Source organism: Hypanus sabinus, chromosome 1 (genome assembly GCF_030144855.1).
Source record: "Hypanus sabinus isolate sHypSab1 chromosome 1, sHypSab1.hap1, whole genome shotgun sequence".
NCBI lineage: Eukaryota > Metazoa > Chordata > Chondrichthyes > Myliobatiformes > Dasyatidae > Hypanus > Hypanus sabinus.
In genome coordinates, this window is record NC_082706.1 from 171,082,896 (window position 1) to 171,103,545 (window position 20,650).

The following is a 20,650-nucleotide window of genomic DNA, read 5'->3' on the forward strand; positions in this document are numbered from 1 at the left end:
TCTTCTATCATTTCGCATTTCCCCCTCCCCCCACTACTTTCAAATCTCTTAGTATCTCTCCTTTCGGTTAGTCCTGACAAAGGGTCTCGGCCCGAAACGTCGACAGTGCTTCTCCTATAGATGCTGCCTGGCCTGCTGTGTTCCACCAGCATTTTGTGTGTGTTGTTTGAATTTCCAGCATCTGCAGATTTCCTTGTGTTTACAAGGATGTTGCCTGGATTGGGGTGCATGCCTTAGGAGAGTAGGTTTAGTGAACTCGGCCTTTTCTCCTTGGAGCAATGGAGGATGAGAGGTGATCTGATAGAGCTGTATAAGGTGATGAGAGGCATTGATCATGTGCATAGTCAGAGGCTTTTTCCCAGGGCTGAAATGGCTGCCACAAGAGGACACAGGTTTAAGGTGCTGGGGAGTAGGTACAGAGGAGATGTCAGGGGTACGTTTTTCTACTCAGAGTGGTGAATATGTGGAATGGGCTGCCGGCAACAGTGGTGGAGGTGGATACGATAGGGTCTTTTAAGAGGCTTTTAGATAGGTACATGGAGCTTGGTAAAAAAAAACAAAAGGGGGCTATAGGTATGCCTAGTAATTTCTAAGGTAGGGACATATTCAGCACAACTTTGTGGGCCGAAGGGGTGTATTGTGCTGTAGGTTTTCTATGTTTTAACATCTTAATTACAATCTGATGTAACAGGACTTTTGCACAATTAAATCAACAACACGCACAAAATGCTGGAGGAACTCAGCAGGCTAGGCAGCATTTATAGAAAAGAGCAGAGTTGATGTTTTGGCCCGAGACCCTTCAGTGAGACTCATCTCCTTACCTGCCCATCACCCCCCTCTGGTGCACAATTAAATGCTTGCTTTTGGGTTACCGACTTGCATCAAATCATCTACTGCCTTTTATCGATGAATGACACCTTGGCTTGAACCCTTGTTCTCTCTGGGAGATCTATACTAACAATAGAAATCCAGAATTTAGGACTAGCGGCATGAATTTTGGTATCGGCATTTGGAAATAATTACTTTATTAACCTCTAGAATAGGAAAACAACTTCACACAATTCATCCTTCATTATTCTAATGCAATGAAATTTTAGAACCACATTTTAACTACAAAACACATTGCATCTTGTCAGCTGTGTCACTTGCTCAACTCCAATACACAAGAGGCTACAAGTCACTGTTTTTCACAGATGTCAGATAAAATAAATAGCTGGCATGATCATATTATAAAGTTAATGATGCAGTGAAGTGTATCTGTGGGTGTGACAGATACTGAAACCTGTCAGCAGAGCTCATATTAACATACGCATGTTTGCCAATCTTATTTTGGTGATTTTTTTTTAAATGACACAGGCCCTAAACAACTACCAGTCCTTATACTTCAGGTTCAGATCCTTTCATCTGAACTGAAAAAATGCAACAAACTGTCAATGTTTATCAATAGTAGGGAAAGAGGGACCACTAAGTTAAAGGGACAGGCGGAAATATTGCCAGTGAGGGGGTATCTTCAAGGTTGGCATCCCCAGAAGAGAAGAGGCAGTGAATTCAACAGTAGTGAAAACCAGAAACTGCAAACACTAGGATATCAGAAATGCTAACTGGCAACATTCAGAAATTGTACATATTTGTAGGATTTTGTATTCCATACTAATTTCATCCTTTTTCAAAAAGATTGAGCAGAATATGTCAATAATTATATTTTTGATTTCAAACATTCATCAACAAGTAGATAATCCTACATGCTCTTTATATTTCATTTTTATTAATATAAAACTTTTCCTGGCCTCAAATGACCTTCATTAAGCCTCTAGACATATTATCTGGAGTAGTATGGCAGCATGCTAACGTATTTTAAGTCTATATTAAATACTACAAGCTGGAGGTTGTCATTTAATAAAAGGTCAAATTTTATTTGCTTGCATTTAAAATAAGACTAGGTATTAATATGGCATGTATAATTAAACCAAACAAATTAATATTGAATTATTTATTGGTATTACTTTGTAGTGATGGCAGTTTTTCAGACACCACTTTCTTTTTAACTTTCAGTCGAGGAGTCAGTTCCCTGGATTTAAACAGACTGGGTTTTGTAGGAGAGCCAACAGCCAGTTTGGATGCAGTTAAGCTTGAAAACAGCTTTTTCTTCATTTGTGGTGGTTTTTCAATATCAGACAGCTTCATTGAGAGAGCAAGCTTTTCTTGTAGTTTTGACACCAGATTTCCCAGATGATTGATTTTGTCAACATTTTCTTCATTAACATCCTTAATCATTCTTTCCTTATTGAGAAAATGAAGTGACACAGAAATTAAGTGTTACTCAGAAACAGTTCTGTGGAAATCTTGGATACCAGAACAATTCTAGGAGGAGGTAGAATAGTCCTTTAGAATTATAATCATTTTTTCTGGTTTTTACTCAGATTTACTTCAATAAAAGTCCTTCAAATAATTGCCTGGATGAGACACATTTCAAACATTAAAATATAAAACATGAACAGCACATTTTAGAAAAGATATAACAAACTTCTTCTAATGGTGGTATCTCAACTAAATTGGCTTTGTTAATTCAACCCTGAAGTTAACAGTGTTGGCTGAATGATCTAATTATGTTGCATCCAGAAGCTAGATAACTCACTAATCAAATGGACTATTACATTTGCCAGAGCTGAACAAATTGAGTATGCACCCAGCAAAGGAGATTTTACAGGATCTACACTACACCTAAACAAAATGCACTTTATATTGCCCCAAGCACCAATTAATTGTAACATGCTGTAAGGTTTGACTGATAATGTAATGGTTTCTCTGTAGCAGCAATGTTTGGGTTATGTCTAGTGACAACGCGGTTTGGAATGCTGTTGTTCTTTCTTGTGAGTCTGGAAGAGAGATTTTCTAGGCCTTTTGCCAGAGAGAAGTGAGGAGAGAAGACGCAAATGGAGAGAGTTGGCAGACCACCAGACGGAGTGGACTTGGAGCGAGGGTCCGAAGGGCAGCCACGATCGGAGAAGGTCGATGGTAGACAACTGGCTTATCAGTGAGCTCCAACATTGTACAATAGACTGTTTCATGAGAACGGGCCCTTTTTCTCTTTTTTTTTCATTTTCTTTACTAACCATATAGTCAGGGTAAGAATTATAAGGCTTAACCATTTAATCGCATATTGTGTACCATTTGTTATTTCTGGGTACCGATTTGTAACAGGGGACACATCACACAGCATCACCCAAATGAGATTTCTTATGTTTGGCCAGGCCAGGGGCTATCACCCTCTATATTAAGCCACTAGCCGAAGCAAGAGTTACATAATCTAAAAAGATATTCATAATAGTTTTCACCAAATTTACAAATTCTGCATCCTATGCTCTAAGCATGCTGTACTCAAATATTTAAACTTTAGGACAATTTTACTTATTGAACAGAGTGCTATTTTAATTATTCCTTCTCATTTTCCATTTCACCGGAAACATTTACCTGGTGTCTCCACTGATCCTGCCTAACTGCTAAAATGATTCAGTATTTTGTTTTTACCATACTCTTAGATAGATCCATGAAACCTCCAAAACTTCTGAGAACAATCCAAGCACATTCATTCTCTCCACATGATTCTGGGTAATATTTCAGTAATAGATCTCTGAACCCCAAAATCTTCCTTAAGTGTGGCTGTTAGATTTGAACAGAATACTTTAGGTCAGTGTTTCAATGCTCACAGAAAATTTAATTTGCTTCCTTGCTCTGCAACGCTGCCTTTTAGTAAGACTCAAGGATATGACTGTAACCTTCTCAACATATCATACTGCATTCTCAGGCATATTCATTCATTCACAGCTCTTTTCCTGCAGCCTCTTCAAATCATCTCAATTAGTTTACACAGCCTCATCAATTCTTCCTACTAAAATGCATCATTCCACACTTCTCTATTTAATTTGCTACATGCCTGTTCATAAATTACCTTTAAGTCTATTACTATCCTTCTGTTACATCTCAGAATTTCACATAATTTGAAACCTTTGTTGTATTAATAACAACTTGAAAGAAAGCAATGGGCAAAATGCCAGCCAATCCTAATACTTGCAGATTCTCTGCAAAAACTATTCTATTAAAGCTTAATGGCAATGCTACTTTCTGGCTCTTAGTCAATTTTATGTCCATGGAGCTACAACATTTTTTCTTTAATATATCCCAAGGATTTAAATGTTGTGGTACTCTGTACAGTACTTTTTTGGGAAAAAAGAGGGAACATTACAATTGCACCATCTTGCCCAGTATTTTGTCCGATGTCCAAAATTCTCACCCAGTTCTAGTTTTTTTTTCTAATTTGGTTATTTTCCAGCACAATAAGCATTTTAAATGATAAATTATCCATTCAAATTATGATTTACATACTATTACACCATGGGAAAAGAGATCAGAGTAATGCAGTTGAAGGCAGCATGGACGTGCTGAAACTGGGGGGAGTTCAAAGGCAGTTCATGAAAATGCTTCCAGGTTTGAACAGCTTATCATATATAGATATATTTAATGGCGCTCAGCCTGTTTTCTCTGGAGTTTTGAAGAATGGAGGGTGATCTCATTGAAATTTTTCGATAGGTCTTGATAGAGTTGATGTGGAGAGGATGTTTCCTATGGTGGAAGAGTCTAAAACCAGAGGATACAGCCTCAGAATAGAGGGACGTTCTTTCAGAGTGAAGATCAGGAGTAATTTCTTCAGCAAGAGAGTGATGAATCTGTGGAATGTATTGCTACAGGCAGATGTGAGAGCCAAGTCTGTATGAGTATTTAAGGCAGAGGTTGATAGATTATTGATTGGTCAGGGCATGAAGGGACATGGGAAGAAGGCAGAAGATTAGGACTGAGAGGAAAATTCGATCAGCCATGATGAAATGACGGAGCAGGCTCGAAGGATCAAATGGCTTAATCTACTCCTATATCTTATGGTGTTTATTTCATACTTCAAGTGTGGACAGGACTCAAAAACATACCTGCTTTGCAATTATGTCATAACATTTCTGCAGTTCTTTGTTGCTTTCTTGAAATTTTCTCTCTGCCTCCTGCAGGATCACTTGAATGTCATTTAATTTCTTGGTTAAACTCTTGTTTGCCTTACAATGGAAGAGTTATCAAATTCAGGCGCTTTGCCTATTAAAATTACATCTAAAATGCATAACTGATCACAGACTTATGATCAGATAAAACTGTGCTTTAATATTCATTTTAAAACAGAGCTCTGGTATTTAATACCATACAAAAATACAACTTGGAAATACTCATCACCATACCTGATCCTTTTCTTCAAGCAGTTTTGCAGATTGTTCTTCAGATAAGACTTTACTCTTGTACAATTCTTGATATCTCCTCAACTCTGAAGATAAATGTGCTTTTTAGTCCTTTTTTGCATAATTTTGACCCAAATATCTAGTTATACACTGTATAATTATAAAACAAATTAAAATTAATATGTGAAATACTAAACAAAAAGTCATCCAGATTAATATCCATGAAGCACAATACATTCAAAAGTGGCACTAGAGAACTTTGCAACCAATGGTGATGTCCTGCAAACAGTTCCCAAACCACTTCTTTTACTTCTTCTTTGAAATGATTCCACTACTAAGCAGCCTGTGATTGGAACCTGCAAGACTGTGTGCTTTTGGGCCGATTGAGAAATCTGGCACTTTGCTGTGTCTAAGGGAGTTTGGTGAGATTTAAAGGAGAGTGTGTAGCCTGGAAGCCTAGACATAGGACTCCAGCCCATGATTGACTCCATTGCTCGATGAGGATGAAAATGGAAGATAGGTGGGTGCTCAGCACTGACTTCCACTCCCTCACACTAGCTCCTGTCAGAGGAATGTGCAGGAACTTTGGTTTCCATTCTGCAAGGACTGATTGGTGAGGCTGTGGACTCATTTCGGGGAACTTTGAGGTCCATAGTACACGTATTTCTAGATTCAGTTTCCTTGTCTTTTTGCTGTTTTCCAGTGGCTTGATCGGGGAAGTTTATGGGGACTGGGGCACCTTCATGCAAATAATGGCTCTGTCCAGTGGGTTAGTGGCGTGGCACCAAAATGAATACTACTGGACTCCTGGTTTGATGTTTAATATCCTAGGTGCTCTTCACTCGCTTTTTGCCGTTTGCACATTGAGTGTTTGATATTTTCTTGAGTGGGTTCCATAGTGATTCTTTGCTTTATGGTTACCTGTAGGACAAATCTCTGTGCTGTATTCTGTTTCCATACTTTGATAATGAGTGTACTCTGAATCACACATACTCAGTTGCTACTCCTAAGAAATGGATTTTTAAAAGTTTACTAACAAATTTCATTGTAGGCAATACATATATTTATATACACATATACAATACATATACTTATAGAAGACAAGAACAGTATGGCAGAAGGCTGTTTCTGGATCTCAGTCAGTTTGCCACTCAATTCTAACTGACCCACAGACCTTGCTGAACAAACTTCTACTCCTTAGTCTAATTATACTTGTGCAACTGGGTGTTGGACTTCCAAACCAACAAACCTCAGAGCCAGGATGCACAACTGCTCCTCACTCCCCATCTTCCTCAACACAGGCTCCCCCCAGGGCTGGGTGCTGAGCCCACTGCTGTACACTCTGCTCACGCACGACTGCACGACCAGTCACTCGAGTAATCATATTGTCAAGTTCACCAAAGACATGACAGTGGTGGAGCTCATCACCAACAATGATGAGATACCAACAGAGGATGTAGAAGTGCTCGAGGGCTTCCTCAATAAAACACAAGAGATGGTCATTGACATCAGGAGAACTTGAACTCACACTCTCTTTAAATCAGCGGCACAGAGGTGGAAACTACAAGCAGTTCCAAATTCCTGGGAGTGCAAATCTCATACACACAAACTCTCATGGTCCCAGGACATATTCTACACAATCAAGAAACCTCACTAATGTATCTACTTTCTGAGGAGGCTGAACAGAGCTGGACTATACATATTAATATTCACATCCTTCTATAGATGCACAGTAGGGAGCATCCTAGCAGGCAGCATCAGTGCTTGATATGGAAACTGCACCACGGCAGACAGGAAGGTTCTGCAATAGCTGTTCAAAACTGCTGAACACATCACCACCAGCCTACCTCGATTAAAGATGTACATATATATTTAAGTATAGAGAGAAAGAGAATTGAATTGACTTTATTTCTTGCACCCTTCACATAAATGAGTAAAAATCTTAATGTAACATCTCCATCTAAATGAGCAATCATACCAATTTATAATAATTTGTAACAAGTAGAGCAGTCAATGTAATATAGAGTACACTCAAATCAGTGTGAGTTCATCAGTCTGATGGCCTGGTGGAAGAAGCTGTCCCGGAGCCTGTTGGTCCTGGCCTTCATGCTGCGGTACCACTTCCTGGATGGTAGCAACTGGAATAGATTGTGGTTGGGATGGCTTGGGTCCCCATGATCCTACGGGCCCTTTTTCTGTTACACACCTGTCCTTGTAAATGCCCTGAATCATGGGAAGTTCACAACTACAGATGTACTGGGCTGTCTGCACCACTCTCTGCAGAGTCCTGCGATTAAGGGAGGTACAGTTCCCATATAGGAGGATGCTGGAAAAAGGTCAGCAACATCATAAAGCACCCACCCACTCTGCTCTTGTATTGTTTGTTGCATCCCCATCATGGAGTCCCCTCCCTCATCACAACTACTTTATAATTTCCTGTCAGATTCACATTATGTACAGACACTTCACTTTATGGACATTACAATCTATGTATATAAGCTATCTTATGCACTTATGCTTATTGTGACTATTTAATTATTGCACTCTTTATCACAGTGAGTTTGGTTTTTGTGCTGCATTGGATCCGAAGTAACACCTAGCTTGCTCTCATTTACACTGCTGTACTGCAGATGACATTAAATAATCTTAAATGGTGCTAATACATCAGTCAAAACCTTTATTTTCTCTAACTTTGGTTAACATTTAAGGGGTAAAAATTCCTTTAAAATAGACAAGCATGACCAAATAGGATAAAAAATTCATTGAACCATTTCATTTCCAGTACTAATCATGTTGGGATTGAAGAGCCATTCGCGGTCCAGAGCCATAGAATTAATGAACCTTTATTCAGTACAAATGTATTGGGAAGATCATATGGAAGATTCTCTGAAAATCAATGGTAGTACAAAAAGGTGATTGATAGATGAAATGTGACTATAACCTCTTCTGATAAACTTGGTGACCAGCTGAGACCTCCCATGGCCTATGCACAAACTTAAAATAGAAAGCACTTGTGTTTCAATGGATGGCATTTACCATAAAATAGCCTATGGCTCCAATCCCTGACTGTTGTTTCTGTTACTGAAGGTTGCTATCAACCATTTGATACATTCTATATTTATCTCGATGTTGCAACATTACCTTCCCTGTACAATTGGCTGCCCATGTCAGCATGCCTCCTGGTCATGTCACAATTGTCTCAATAATGGACAAATTGTTTTACCTATATACCTTAAGGAACCAGTCTATCTCTGAACATATAGGTGATAATTTTTCTGACCACTTGAGTCAGGTGGCTGTCTACTGATCCCATATTCATTTATCACTTTGCCATTCACACCCATTTTATTCATCAATGACAAACCACAGTATTGAACTGCTAAGACTCATTCAAAACACAAACAATGAAATTATTTTGCAGAGCTTTCAAGGACAAATATATACAGTAAACAAAATCACAACCATTGCTTAACCTTCAGGTTCAAAGTAAATTTATTATCGAAGTGAATACGTCACCATATACAACCCTGAGATTCATTTTCTTGTGAGCATACTCAATAAATTTGTAGAATAATAACCATTCTGAATCAATGGAAGACCACACCAACTGGGGCATTCAGCCAGTGTGCAAAAGACAATAAACTGTGCAAATACAAAAAGAAATATAAATAATAATAAAATAAACAATAAATATCAGGAACATGAGATGAGGAGTCCTTGAAAGCAAGTCCATTGTTTGTGGGAACATTTCAAAGGGGCGAGTGTAGTTATTCTCTTTTTTTCAAGAGCCTGATGGTTGATGGGTAATAACTGTTCCTGAACCTGGTGGTTTGGGTCCTGAGGATGTCCTGGGTGGTAGGGGTCCTTGATGACAGATGCGGCTTTCCTTTAACAGCATTGTGCTCAATGTCAAGGAAGGCTTTACCTATGATTGACAGGACCATACCCTCCACTTTTTGAAGGATTTCCGTTCAATGGCATTAGTGTTTCCATACCAGGCTGTGATGCAGCCAGTGAATATACTCCCCACTTGTCAAGGTTTTAGATGTCATGCCAAACATTTGCTAATTCCTAAGGAAGTAGAGGTGTTGGTGTGCTTTCTTCTTAATCACACTTACAAGCAGGTCCTCTGAAATAATAACACCTAGAATTTAACATTACTGACACTCTCCACTTCTGATTCCCCCGATGAGGACCGAGTCATGGACCTCTGATTTCCCTCTTCTGAAGTCAATAATCAGCTCCTTGGTCTTGCTGATGTTGAGTAAGAGGTTGTGGTTCTGAGACCACTCAGCCAGATTTTCAATCTCCCTCCTATAAGCTGGCTCATCACCACGTCAGCGAACTTGAATATGACATTGGAGTTGTACTTAGCCACACAGTTATAAGCGTAAAGTGAGTAGAGCAGGGGACTAAGCACACAGCCTTGTGGTGCACCTGTGCTGATGGAGATTATTGAGGAAATGTTGTTGCAAAGTATTCTGCACTTTTTACAAGTAATTATGCAGTGATAACCACCCCTACATTGGAAATGGTTTCTGACACTAACACTTTTCATACAAAGTAATTACACCGTTTGTGAAATAGTTAAGAATAGATGAGGATTGTTACAAATACTGTGGCTATAAATAAGTTGGCATATGGTTATCTGCATTATTTCTGAACCCTTTTCCACAAGCACTAAGACAATGGTGCCACAAGTACAATGACATTCCTAGAATTGCAACAATCAGCCTTGGGTATGAAAAAGGAAGCTAACATTTTATGACACCCATTTTAAAGAAACATGCATAACAAGCAAATGGAATGAACTCATGAAAGTAAAAATGTGTAGTTACTTACAAGATAATAATTTGAAATAAGGTGCACATAGGCCAAAAGTGTGCACTCTTTGTTTGGTCACTATATTCTTTCAACAAACTTACTTCACCCTGAAACTACCAGGGGAAAGAATATTTATCAGGGTAGGAAATCTCAAATTTTATTTTCATATCTGAAAACTTGCAAATTAACTTGCAAGTTTTCAGATATGAAAATAAAATACCATTCTACTGCTCTGCTTGAGAAAGCAACTCGTGTTGTCATTTTGAGAAATAATATGTCAACAATTTAGATGAGGACATTGAAAACTATATCAGCAAGTTTGCTGACGATACTAAACTGGGTGGCAGTGTGACATGCGAAGAGGACGTTAGGAGAATACAGGGAGACTTGGATAGGCTGGGTGAGTGGGCAGATACTTGGCAGATGTCATTCAATGTGAATAAATGTGAAGTTATCCACTTTGGAAGCAGGAACAAGAGGGCAGAGTATTGTCTGAATGGTGTAGAGTTAGGTAAGGGAGAAATGCAAAAAGACCTAGGAGTCCTAGTTCACCAGTCAATGAAGGTGAATGAGCAAGTGCAACAGGCAGTGAAGAGGGCAAATGGAATGTTGGCCTTTGTTACAAGGGGAATTGAGTACAAGAGCAAAGATGTCCTTTTGCATTTGTACAGGGCCCTGGTGAGGCCACACCTGGAATGTTGTGTACAGTTTTGGTCTCCAGGTTTAAGGAAGGACATTCTGGCAATTGAGGAAGTGCAGCATAGATTCACTAGGTTGATTCCTGGGATGGCAGGGCTGTCTTACGCAGAGAGATTGGAGAGATTGGGCTTATACACGCTGGAATTGAGGAGATTGAGAGGGGATCTGATTGAAATGTTTAAGATAATTAAAGGATTTGATAGGATTGAGGCAGGAAATATGTTCCAGATGCTGGGAGAGTCCAGTACCAGAGGGCATGGATTGAGAATAAGAGGTCAGTTATTTAAAACAGAGTTGAGGAAGAGCTTCTTCTCCCAGAGAGTTGTGGAGGTGTGGAATGCACTGCCTCGGAAGACGGTGGAGGCCAATTCTCTGGATGCTTTCAAGAAGGAGCTAGATAGATATCTGATGGATAGGGGAATCAAGGGATATGGGGACAAGGCAGGGACTGGGTATTGATAGTGAATGATCAGCCATGATCTCAGAATGGCGGTGCAGACTCGAGGGGCCGAATGATCTACTTCTGCACCTATTGTCTATTACCGCCGAATTTATTTATCATGTTGGGAAATCTCACACTGTAATGGAGAATTATATACAGAGACATAGAGCCCTACAACATGGAAGCAGGCCCTTTGTCCCATCTAGATCATGCTGAATCTTGAATCAGAGTCAGAATAGATATATATAGTAGCTAATTTCTACATACACATTGAATGAATTAACAAGGCAGCACACAATTTATAATAGTGGCCAAGAAGAGAATCATAAAACAAAGGAAAACTAAAAGCTACAGAAAACTGAGTAAGGGATAAAAAAGCAAGCAAAGCAGCTCTGAAATGTTATGTGAAACTGTGCAATACATGAAAACAATATATTCAGACATGCAAATTGGGTAAACATGTTTATTAAGTTATAGAAGTATTAGGATTTGATATAATACCCTACCAAAAACAATAAAGTTGTTCCAGAATCTAGTAAGTATAACACTTACCCTTGCCATTTGTAAGAGCTTCTAATTGAAAGTTTTGTAGCTGAAAGTGCATTTTCGAAACTTCTTCCTTGAACCATGCCAACTCCTCCAGAAGGCCTCTTGTATTTTCAGCAGTGGCAGGTTGGTTCTGGTATTTGCTTAATGCATCTTCAAGCTCCCTCACTTTCAAGTCCGCATCCTCGAGAAAGGGATAAATAGTGAAAGGTATCTAGTCAAATTTGCACTGCTAATCAACACCTATTAACAGCAGTCAGCATTTTGCAAAGCAACATATTTTTGGATTTCATAATGCAAACATCCCGAAATCTCAAGTTTGGTTTGCTGGGTACATTTTTAACTTGTTCACAGAACAGTCACAGACATTCTAAATATTTTAAAATGAGATACAAAAGCTGCACCTATGCTCAATGACTTTTATCAGCAGAGGTAATCAAAACCTCATTCAGCAATTGTCATCTATTTACAAATCCTTCACCTCATCCTTCCCCATTTCACCTCTCCAGCTAGTACCTCAATGCATCCACATTCCTGACTATTCCCCAATGGACTCTCCTCACCATTTGCTGTGAATGCCATAGCTGTCAAAGTTGAGCACAGAAATTTCCTCACTAAAAGTCTTTGCCTCCCTCCAAGTTTCCAAATCTGCCTAAATCTTTGATTATATGCCCTAGGATCTCATTGAAAGGAGACTGCAAGATTAAAAGCAAGCTTCCAGAGACACTGCCTTCTATCAAAGCTGATAGTTAGGATCTAAATTCAGTCCCACTTTTGTCTATTATAAGACCACGACCACATCAGGGGCCAGACCTCTATACAATGTGGTCCTAAGAGGCCAAGATGATTTCCAAATCTTGGTACCATATACCAGGGTTGGGAGGACAAGCAAGGGTCAAGCATAATCCACAAGGTGCTGAAACTAAACTATACCCCCCGCCCCCCGCCCACCCCCGCAGCCCAAAATTATCTCGACTGGAAGACAGTTCACCTTGCGCTTAACAATTCAGCAGCATTTGTTTTATTAGAATAGCAAAAGGCTGCAACGTATCTTGCCTTGAAAATTACCATAGTCTTGTGCTGCTCGGCAGTGAACGCTTCTTTTGAAACAAATTTATCCTTAACATCTTCCACAGCACACTTGTATGCATGCCGCCTAATTGATTCCTTATACATATGGAGATTACTATCCAATTGTTCTTCATAAATCTCCTTTAGTTCTTCAAATCGCTCGCTGCAATGTTTAAAATAAGTTGTCAACATTTATAAATTTTATTCAACAGATGATTTCCAAACCAATTAAAATTGTGAGACAGTAAATTTTAATAGAGAGAAAATACAAGTCAAACGACAAATACAAAAAAATTCTGCAGATTTCTGAGTAATGCACATAAAATGCTGAATCAGTCCTGATGAAGGGTCTTGGCTGAATATGTCTTCCCTTCCGTAAATGCTTTCCAACGAGCCGAGTTCCTCTAGCATTTTGTGTGTGTGATGCATTAAATGAAATATCTTTAACGTAAGAACAGGACCTCTGGCCCATAGGGTTTAAATAGTTTTAGGAAGACTGTTTTAAAGTGGCAGGACCAATTAGGTTCTTGATCTTGGGTTTTAAAAGCTGAGAGGTAGAGACATTATTCTAGGAATGAATGGTTAAAGAGCAACGGTTCCCTATTAAGAGACTTTCATTTCTTCTCCGACACCATGCAAGGAAGCAAAAGGAGCAGGTAAGTCATAGAAACAGGTTTAGGCCATTTGGCCCATCAAGTCTGCTTCAACATTCCATCATGGCTGATTTATTATTCCTCTGAACCCAATTCTCCTAGCTGCTCCCCATAACCTTTGATGCCCTCACTAATCAAAAATCTAACAAACTTGGCTTTAAATATACCCAAGAAGCACACACAAAATGCTAGAGGAACTCAGCAGGCCAGGCAGCATCTAGGGAAAGAGCACAATTGATGTCTCGGGCAGAAACTCTTTTCCTAAATGCTGATTGGCCTACTAAGTTCCTCCAGTATTTTGTGTGTGTTGCTCAGATTTCCAGCATCTGCAGATTTTCTCATTTATTTTTAAATATACCCAATGGCTTGGCCTCCACAGTCATCTGTGGTAATAAATTCCACAGATTCACCACCCTCTTGCTAAAACGCCCTCAGTCCTGCCGCAGGGTTTCAGCCCAAAACTTTGATTGTACTTTTCTTCCATAGATTCTCCTTGGCCAGCTGAGTTCCTTGGATTTCCAGCATCTGTAGATTTTCTCTTGTTTGTGACCCTCTGGCTAAAGAAATTTCTCCTCATCTCTGTTCTAAATGGACGTCCCTCTATTCTCAGCCTGTGCCTTCTGGTCGGGAATTCCCCCACTATAGGAAATATCCTCTCCACATCTACCCCATCTAGACTTTCAATACGTCTCAATGAGAACCCCCCCCCCCCATACTTCTAAACTCCAATGCGTACAGGCCTAGAACCATGAAATGCTCTTCACATGTTAACTTCGCATGTTCGTTTCTAGAATCATTCTTGTGAACTTCCTCTGAGCCCTTTCCAATGCTAGTCCATTTTTTCTTGGATAAGGGGCACAAAATTGCTCACAATACACCAAATGTGGTCTGACCAAAGCCTCAGCATTACATCATCCTTGCTCTAATAATCTAGACCTCTGGAAATGAATGCTACATTGCACTTGCCTTCCTCACCACTGATTCAACCTCCAAGTTAATCTTTAGGGAATCCTACACAAGGACTCCAAGTCCATCTGCACCTCTGATTTTTGAACTTATTCCAAGTTTAGAAAATCTTCTATACTTTATTCCTTCTACCAAAGAGCATCATTATACACTTCACTGCCATACATTCTAGAAACATAGAAAATAGGTGCAGGAGTAGGCTATTCGGCCCATCGAGACTGCACTGCCATTCAGTTTGATCATGGCTGATCATCCAACTCATGATCATACTATGATCATTCTATCTGGCACTTCTTTGCCCACTCACCCAATCTGTTTAAGACCTTCTGCAGACTCCCTGTTTCCTCAACACTACCTGCTCTTCCTCTCATCTATTTTTGTATCATCCACAAACTTGGCCACAATTCATCAATTTCATCATCCAAATTATTGACATATACAGTAACGTGAAATGAACTGGTCCCAATACCGACCCCTGCAGAACATCACTAGTCACCGTCACCTAACCAGAGAAGGCCCCCTCATTTCCAATTCTTTGGCTGATAGGCAGGAGCCATTACTTTGTCCATGCGAGTATCTTTCCTGTAATACCATGGGCTCTTACCTTATTAAGCAGCCTCATGTGTGGCACCTTGTCTGAAAATCCAAGGAAACAACATCCACTGACACTCCTTTGTCTATCCTGCTAGTTATTTCCTCAAAGAATTCCAAAAGGTTTTCCAGACAAGGTTTCTCCTAAAGGTAATCATGTGGACTTTGGCTTATTTTATCGTGTGCCTCTGAGTACCCTGAAACCTGATTCTTAAGAATGGAGTCCATTATCTTCCCAACCACTGAAATTAGGCTAAATGTCCTATAATATTCTTTCTTCTGCCTCCCTACCTTCTTAAAGAGTGGAGTGACATTTGTAATTATCCAGTCCTGCAGAACTATTCCAGATCTAGTGATTCGTGCAAGGTCTTTACCAAATCCTCTACAATCTCAGCACCCTGGGGTGTAGTCCATCTGGGTCCCTATCAGCTCCTTAGTAATAGCAATTGCACTCAGTTCTTCCTCCTGATGCTGTTGGATTTCTTCTATAGTAAGATTTATGCAAAATATTTATTTTGTCCGCCTTTTCTTTGTCCCCCCCAATACTACCACTCCAGCATTATTTTCCCAATGGTCATATATCCACTCTCCTTTACTGTTTATATATCTGAAAAAATTTGGTATCCTCTTTTATATTATTGCCTTCATACATCATCATCTCTCATTATGCCTCTTTAGTAGCCTTCTGTGGGTTTTTAAAAGCTTCCCAATTGTCTAACTTCCCACTATTTTTTGCTATATTATATACCTCCTCTTTTGCTTTTATGCTGTCTTTGGCTTCCTTGTCAGCCACAGTTTTGTCATCCTGCTGTTAGAATACTACTTCAGCTTTGGGATGCATCTATTACATACATTTTGAATTGCTCGCAGCCATTGTTATTCTGCTGTAATCCCTGCTAGCATCTCCTTCCAATCATCTTTGACCAGCCCCTCTCTCATGCCTCCAATTCCTTCCTCTCCACTGTAATATTGATACATCAAGACTCTAGCTTTCTCCCCCTCAACATGCAGGGTGAACTCTATCATATTTTGATCACTGCCTCCCAAGTTCCCTGATCAAATCTGGCTTGTTACACAAATTCCTCCCAGTGACTCAATCATAAGCTGCTCTAAAAAAAGGCATCTGTAAGCATCTATAAATTCCTTCTCTTGATCCAGCACCAACCTGATTTTCCCCAATCTACCTGCATATTAAACTCCCCCATGACTATTCTAACATTGCACTTTCTTACATGCCTTTCTACCTCCAGTTTTACTTTGCTTCCCACATCCTGGCTACTGTTCAGAGGGCTGTATACAGCTCCCATCATGGTCTTTTTACCCTTCCTGTTTCTTAACATTACCCACAAAGATTCTACATCTTCTGATCCTATGTCACTTCTTTCCAAGGATTTGATTAATTTTTTTTAAAGCAACAGAGCCATCTCAACCCCTCTGCCTACCTGCCTGTCCTTTTGATACAGTGTATCCTTGAATGTTAAGCTTCCAACTACAATCTTCTTTCAGCCATGACTCAGTGATGCTCACATAATACCTACCAATCTCATTGTGCCTCAGGATCATCTACTTTATTCCAGTTACTGTATGCATTCAAATGCACCACCTTCAGTCCTCTATTCATCATCCTTTACATTTTTGTTCCCATGTTACGCTGCAACTCATCCCATTGACTGTAATCTACTATCTGCCTGTTTTCCCTCACAACCTCACTACATGCTGCATCTCCTTACAATTGCCCTATCCTCAGCCCTATCACTCCAGTTCCCATGCCCCCACCAAATTGGTTTAAACCCTCCTCAACAGTTCTAGCAAACATGTACATGAGGATATTGGTCCTCCTTGGTTTTAAGTGTAAACTTTCCTCCTTGTACGGGTCATACCTGTCCCAGAAGACATCCCAGTGATCCAGAAATCTGAAACCCTGCTCTGCTGCCTGCACGAATTTCTCAGTTATGCAGTCATCTGACAAATCATCCAATTCTTCTCCTCACTGGCACATGGTACAGGCAGCAATCCAGAGATTACTACCCTAGAGTTCCTATTTTTCCATTTTCTACCCAACTCCCTACATTCGCTCTTCAGGACCTCTTCCCTTTTCCTATCTACTATATACTATTACTACTCTGTACCATGGCTTCTGTCTGCTCCCCTTTCCCTTTAGAATGCTGTGCTTCTCACTTTCAAATGTCAGCACGCCCCAGGCTGCTTCAATTCACTTCCACCAGAACCATATATTTTTATTTCCTTGGATTGAAATATAATTAGTCTCTCTGGTGTCCTTTGCATCTCAAGTCCTCTAAATCAGAGGTCTTCAAAACTGCCACGATCAGCCAGGTTCCTTCAATAGGCAATTGTTAAGGTGTGTTAAACATGTCCATTGGACAGCACACAAATTTAGATGCAAGTCCTCACTAAATTGGCACTAAGAATACCCCATGAACTATGAGATGTGTCACATTTTAGTATATAATGTCTTGCCCCCTCATGGCAAACAACATTGAATGGTGAATCAACCAATTATTTTAGACACATCTAAATAAAGTCAACATTTATTGTTCATCCCCAATTACCAGTAGCAGTGGTACAACTGGTAAGTAGCTGCAATAGCAGCGGTAGTAATTGTTACAGTAGTAGTAATAATGCAGTAGGATTCAGAATAGAAGAAAAATAGTGGTGAGCTACATTCCTGACTCCGTGTTAGTTGATGGTGAAGATATGGTGTAAGTCCAGGTTTTAAACTCAAAGGAATGGCAAGATACTTTTCCCAGAGCGCAACTTGAAAGGGAACAGTGAGTTGATATTCCAATATCCATTTGCTACCTTTGCACTAATTGCACAAATGAAAAAGAGTAGAACTACACCAGTGATCGCTTCCTTCATTGTAACTCAAAGTGGTGGCACTGCTATCCCAAATTTCATAATCAAAAAAATACAACACCAGAGTCCAAAGTTCAATCCTGACCCCGGCTGTTGCCTGTGTAGAGCTTGTGCATGTGAGTTCCCTCCTACATCCCAAAGTAAAGAATGATGATACCAAGTGGAATTTTCAATGTACTGCATTAGCAAGGAACATATTAAATCAAATCACCGTTCTTCATGTGCATGTGATAGAATCTGGAATATCAAGCTAAGTAATACAGCAGAAATATCCCCTTTTCAGAGCCAATACTTCACCTTGATAGAGATAATCTTTCTGGCTATTTATTTGTAAATTGGTGTTTTGCACAAATAGGCTGCTACTTTTGCCTACATTTCAGCAGTACTTAGTAACTAGTAACCAGTTAGAATACGAAAATCGTTACGCTATTTTTTGCCATTTAAAATAAAGCAATCCTCTAAACAATAGCTCTTGAGCACTGAGAGCCCAGTTTTCAGGTACTTTAAAGTTACTGCATACATTGCAAGGTTTATCAGTCACACCAGGCAGTAGCAACAAGTAGTAGTCAGCGATACCACCAAAATAAGCAACAATAGTTTACTAGCATCAGTTGATGAATTAATTCAAGACTGTTATGTGAAAAGTTTAAATAATGAATGAGCAAACCCAGGCAGTTGAGCATCTTTGAAATAACTTTCATTCCCTGGTAGCACTACATGGACAAGTTATAACCTTATCAATGGAATAACACTTCAGTATCTGTGTTATCCACATCAACTTAACAATCACAGTATCTAAACATTTTTCCTATAAAATCTTTGAAAAAAAACAAAATATTAATTTTGAAGTCTGAACAACAATCACATCAACAAATACTTACAGCTACAGATTATTGTTTGATAAATGTTGACTTTGCTATGATCAAGTTGCTTAATAGGCAGTGTTGCCTACAAATTGAATGTAGGCAGACACTAAAACCAATAACATGCACTATTAATGTATAATTCATAGCATTGGCCTAACTTTAACCTGTCCTTGAACAACAAAATACAAATGCCATTCAGGGGCACAGCCTTCTCAAAAAACTTTGGTTTTAAAGTTATTAAATTTATCGAGAATGCAGAAGTGCCCATTTCTCCAAAATTTCCAACTTCGCATTATATAAAACTTCTACGGACTTTCTAGTTAAAGAGTTACAATTAATTTTCTTGGCTATTGGAGAGCTTCAGAAATATCCACATAATTAAAATATGATAAAGAAATCTCTGAGTATCACACCACAACATTAACTTGCACATCTCAATTTGCAATGTGAAGTTACCTCCAAACTTCTTCTGTATGGAGTAGTTGCTGAAACATGGCTTCTCCCATTTCATTACGAACCTGCATTTCCAAAACTAGTTTCTGTTGCCTTTCAGCAATCAATTTGTGCCTTAGATTTTCTATCATACTCAATAATTCCTGGGGGGAAAAAAAAAACAGAGAAAAAACAACAAATCAGAACAGAAGTTGAAAATCAGCCAGGAAGAGCAGATCAAGATGTGGGTAAATAAACAAAGGGCTGATAAGGTTGGCAAGTTGCAGGCACCAGCAGCAGTTAATATTACTTCATGGGCAAAGGTGGTGAGGTCCAGATCTTCATTTTCCTCCTCCTTGTCATCATCTTTAATTAGATCTTCAGAATAACAATTTTTGGCAGAGAGTGATTCTCCAAGATCAGTGCACACCATCATACTGCCATCACTTCCACCCACGTGATCAGCAGGTTGCAGTTTTAATTTTGGGTGAATAATTTGGATTATCTGAAAAACAAAGAGGAGGGTTTTTTTTTTAAAAAAAAGGTGACAGTGACAATTTTTCACAGCCTCTTATTATTGACAAGAGTGATCAATCTATTGTCATAGATTTCAAATTGAACAGTGTAGAATAAAGCAAAGGTTGAAGTTTCACACTAAATTATTCAATGTTTTTGTTACACTTTTGAATTATGATTTCAACGTAGCTCGATTTTACTACCTCACTTTAATTTTGCAAAAAAAACTCACAAAATAGGAATAAAAGCTTAACCTTCTCATTAAATGCCACATAATTTTAAAGTAATGAATGATGTTATACCTGCTTAGCAATTGCTGCAAATTTCATCACATGCAGAGTTTCGTCATACATGGAAGCACACTGGTTAATGTTAATAATCATACAAGCTTTGCCTTTGCCACAAAAGAAAGCTTGAAAAAGACGGGTTAACTTGCTCTCTCGGAAGGGGACAATAATTTGTTTTAATCTAATAGGCAAAAGAAATAAGTATGTTAGAACTAAGACACAAGATTCTATCATTAATACCAAGACTTTTTGCGAAATAGAAGTTGGAGGTGAAACAACTTGTTTATTTAGTATATTTTATCTTTTTTTTTCCTTTCTGCTTGATTATGTATTGCATTGAACTGCTGCTGCTAAGTTAACAAATTTCACATCACATGCCAGTGATAATAAACCTGATTCTGAACTGGTGAAATAATGTGTAGTTTAAAAAAAAACTAAGTAGTAATACAGTACTTACAGAATCTAATTTTGGAATGATGAAGCTCTCATTACATTTTCTATTCTTCAAGTAACAATTCCACAATTTTTCTCTCCCTTAAAATATTAGGGATTCAATTCCACTAAATTTTTTATTATGTGATAAAACATTTTTGGAGTGACATTTATA

General features: G+C 39.0%; 1 protein-coding gene across 1 annotated transcript in view; it reads right to left on the reverse strand.

The window, feature by feature from the left end:
• Nucleotides 1-1,817: 1,817 nt before the first annotated feature.
• The window catches only part of zgc:56231 (uncharacterized protein LOC406257 homolog), a 47,363-nt gene continuing 28,530 nt past the window's right edge, over nucleotides 1,818-20,650 (reverse strand). Inside the window, exons 12-19 of the mRNA XM_059981148.1 lie at nucleotides 20,059-20,224; nucleotides 19,551-19,745; nucleotides 19,265-19,404; nucleotides 12,853-13,018; nucleotides 11,791-11,968; nucleotides 5,277-5,359; nucleotides 4,980-5,099; nucleotides 1,818-2,280 (exon numbers count right to left, since the gene is read on the reverse strand). Of these exons, the coding sequence (XP_059837131.1) occupies nucleotides 1,987-2,280; nucleotides 4,980-5,099; nucleotides 5,277-5,359; nucleotides 11,791-11,968; nucleotides 12,853-13,018; nucleotides 19,265-19,404; nucleotides 19,551-19,745; nucleotides 20,059-20,224 (1,342 nt within the window). The 3' untranslated portion in view covers nucleotides 1,818-1,986. The remainder of the gene's footprint in view (nucleotides 2,281-4,979; nucleotides 5,100-5,276; nucleotides 5,360-11,790; nucleotides 11,969-12,852; nucleotides 13,019-19,264; nucleotides 19,405-19,550; nucleotides 19,746-20,058; nucleotides 20,225-20,650) is intronic.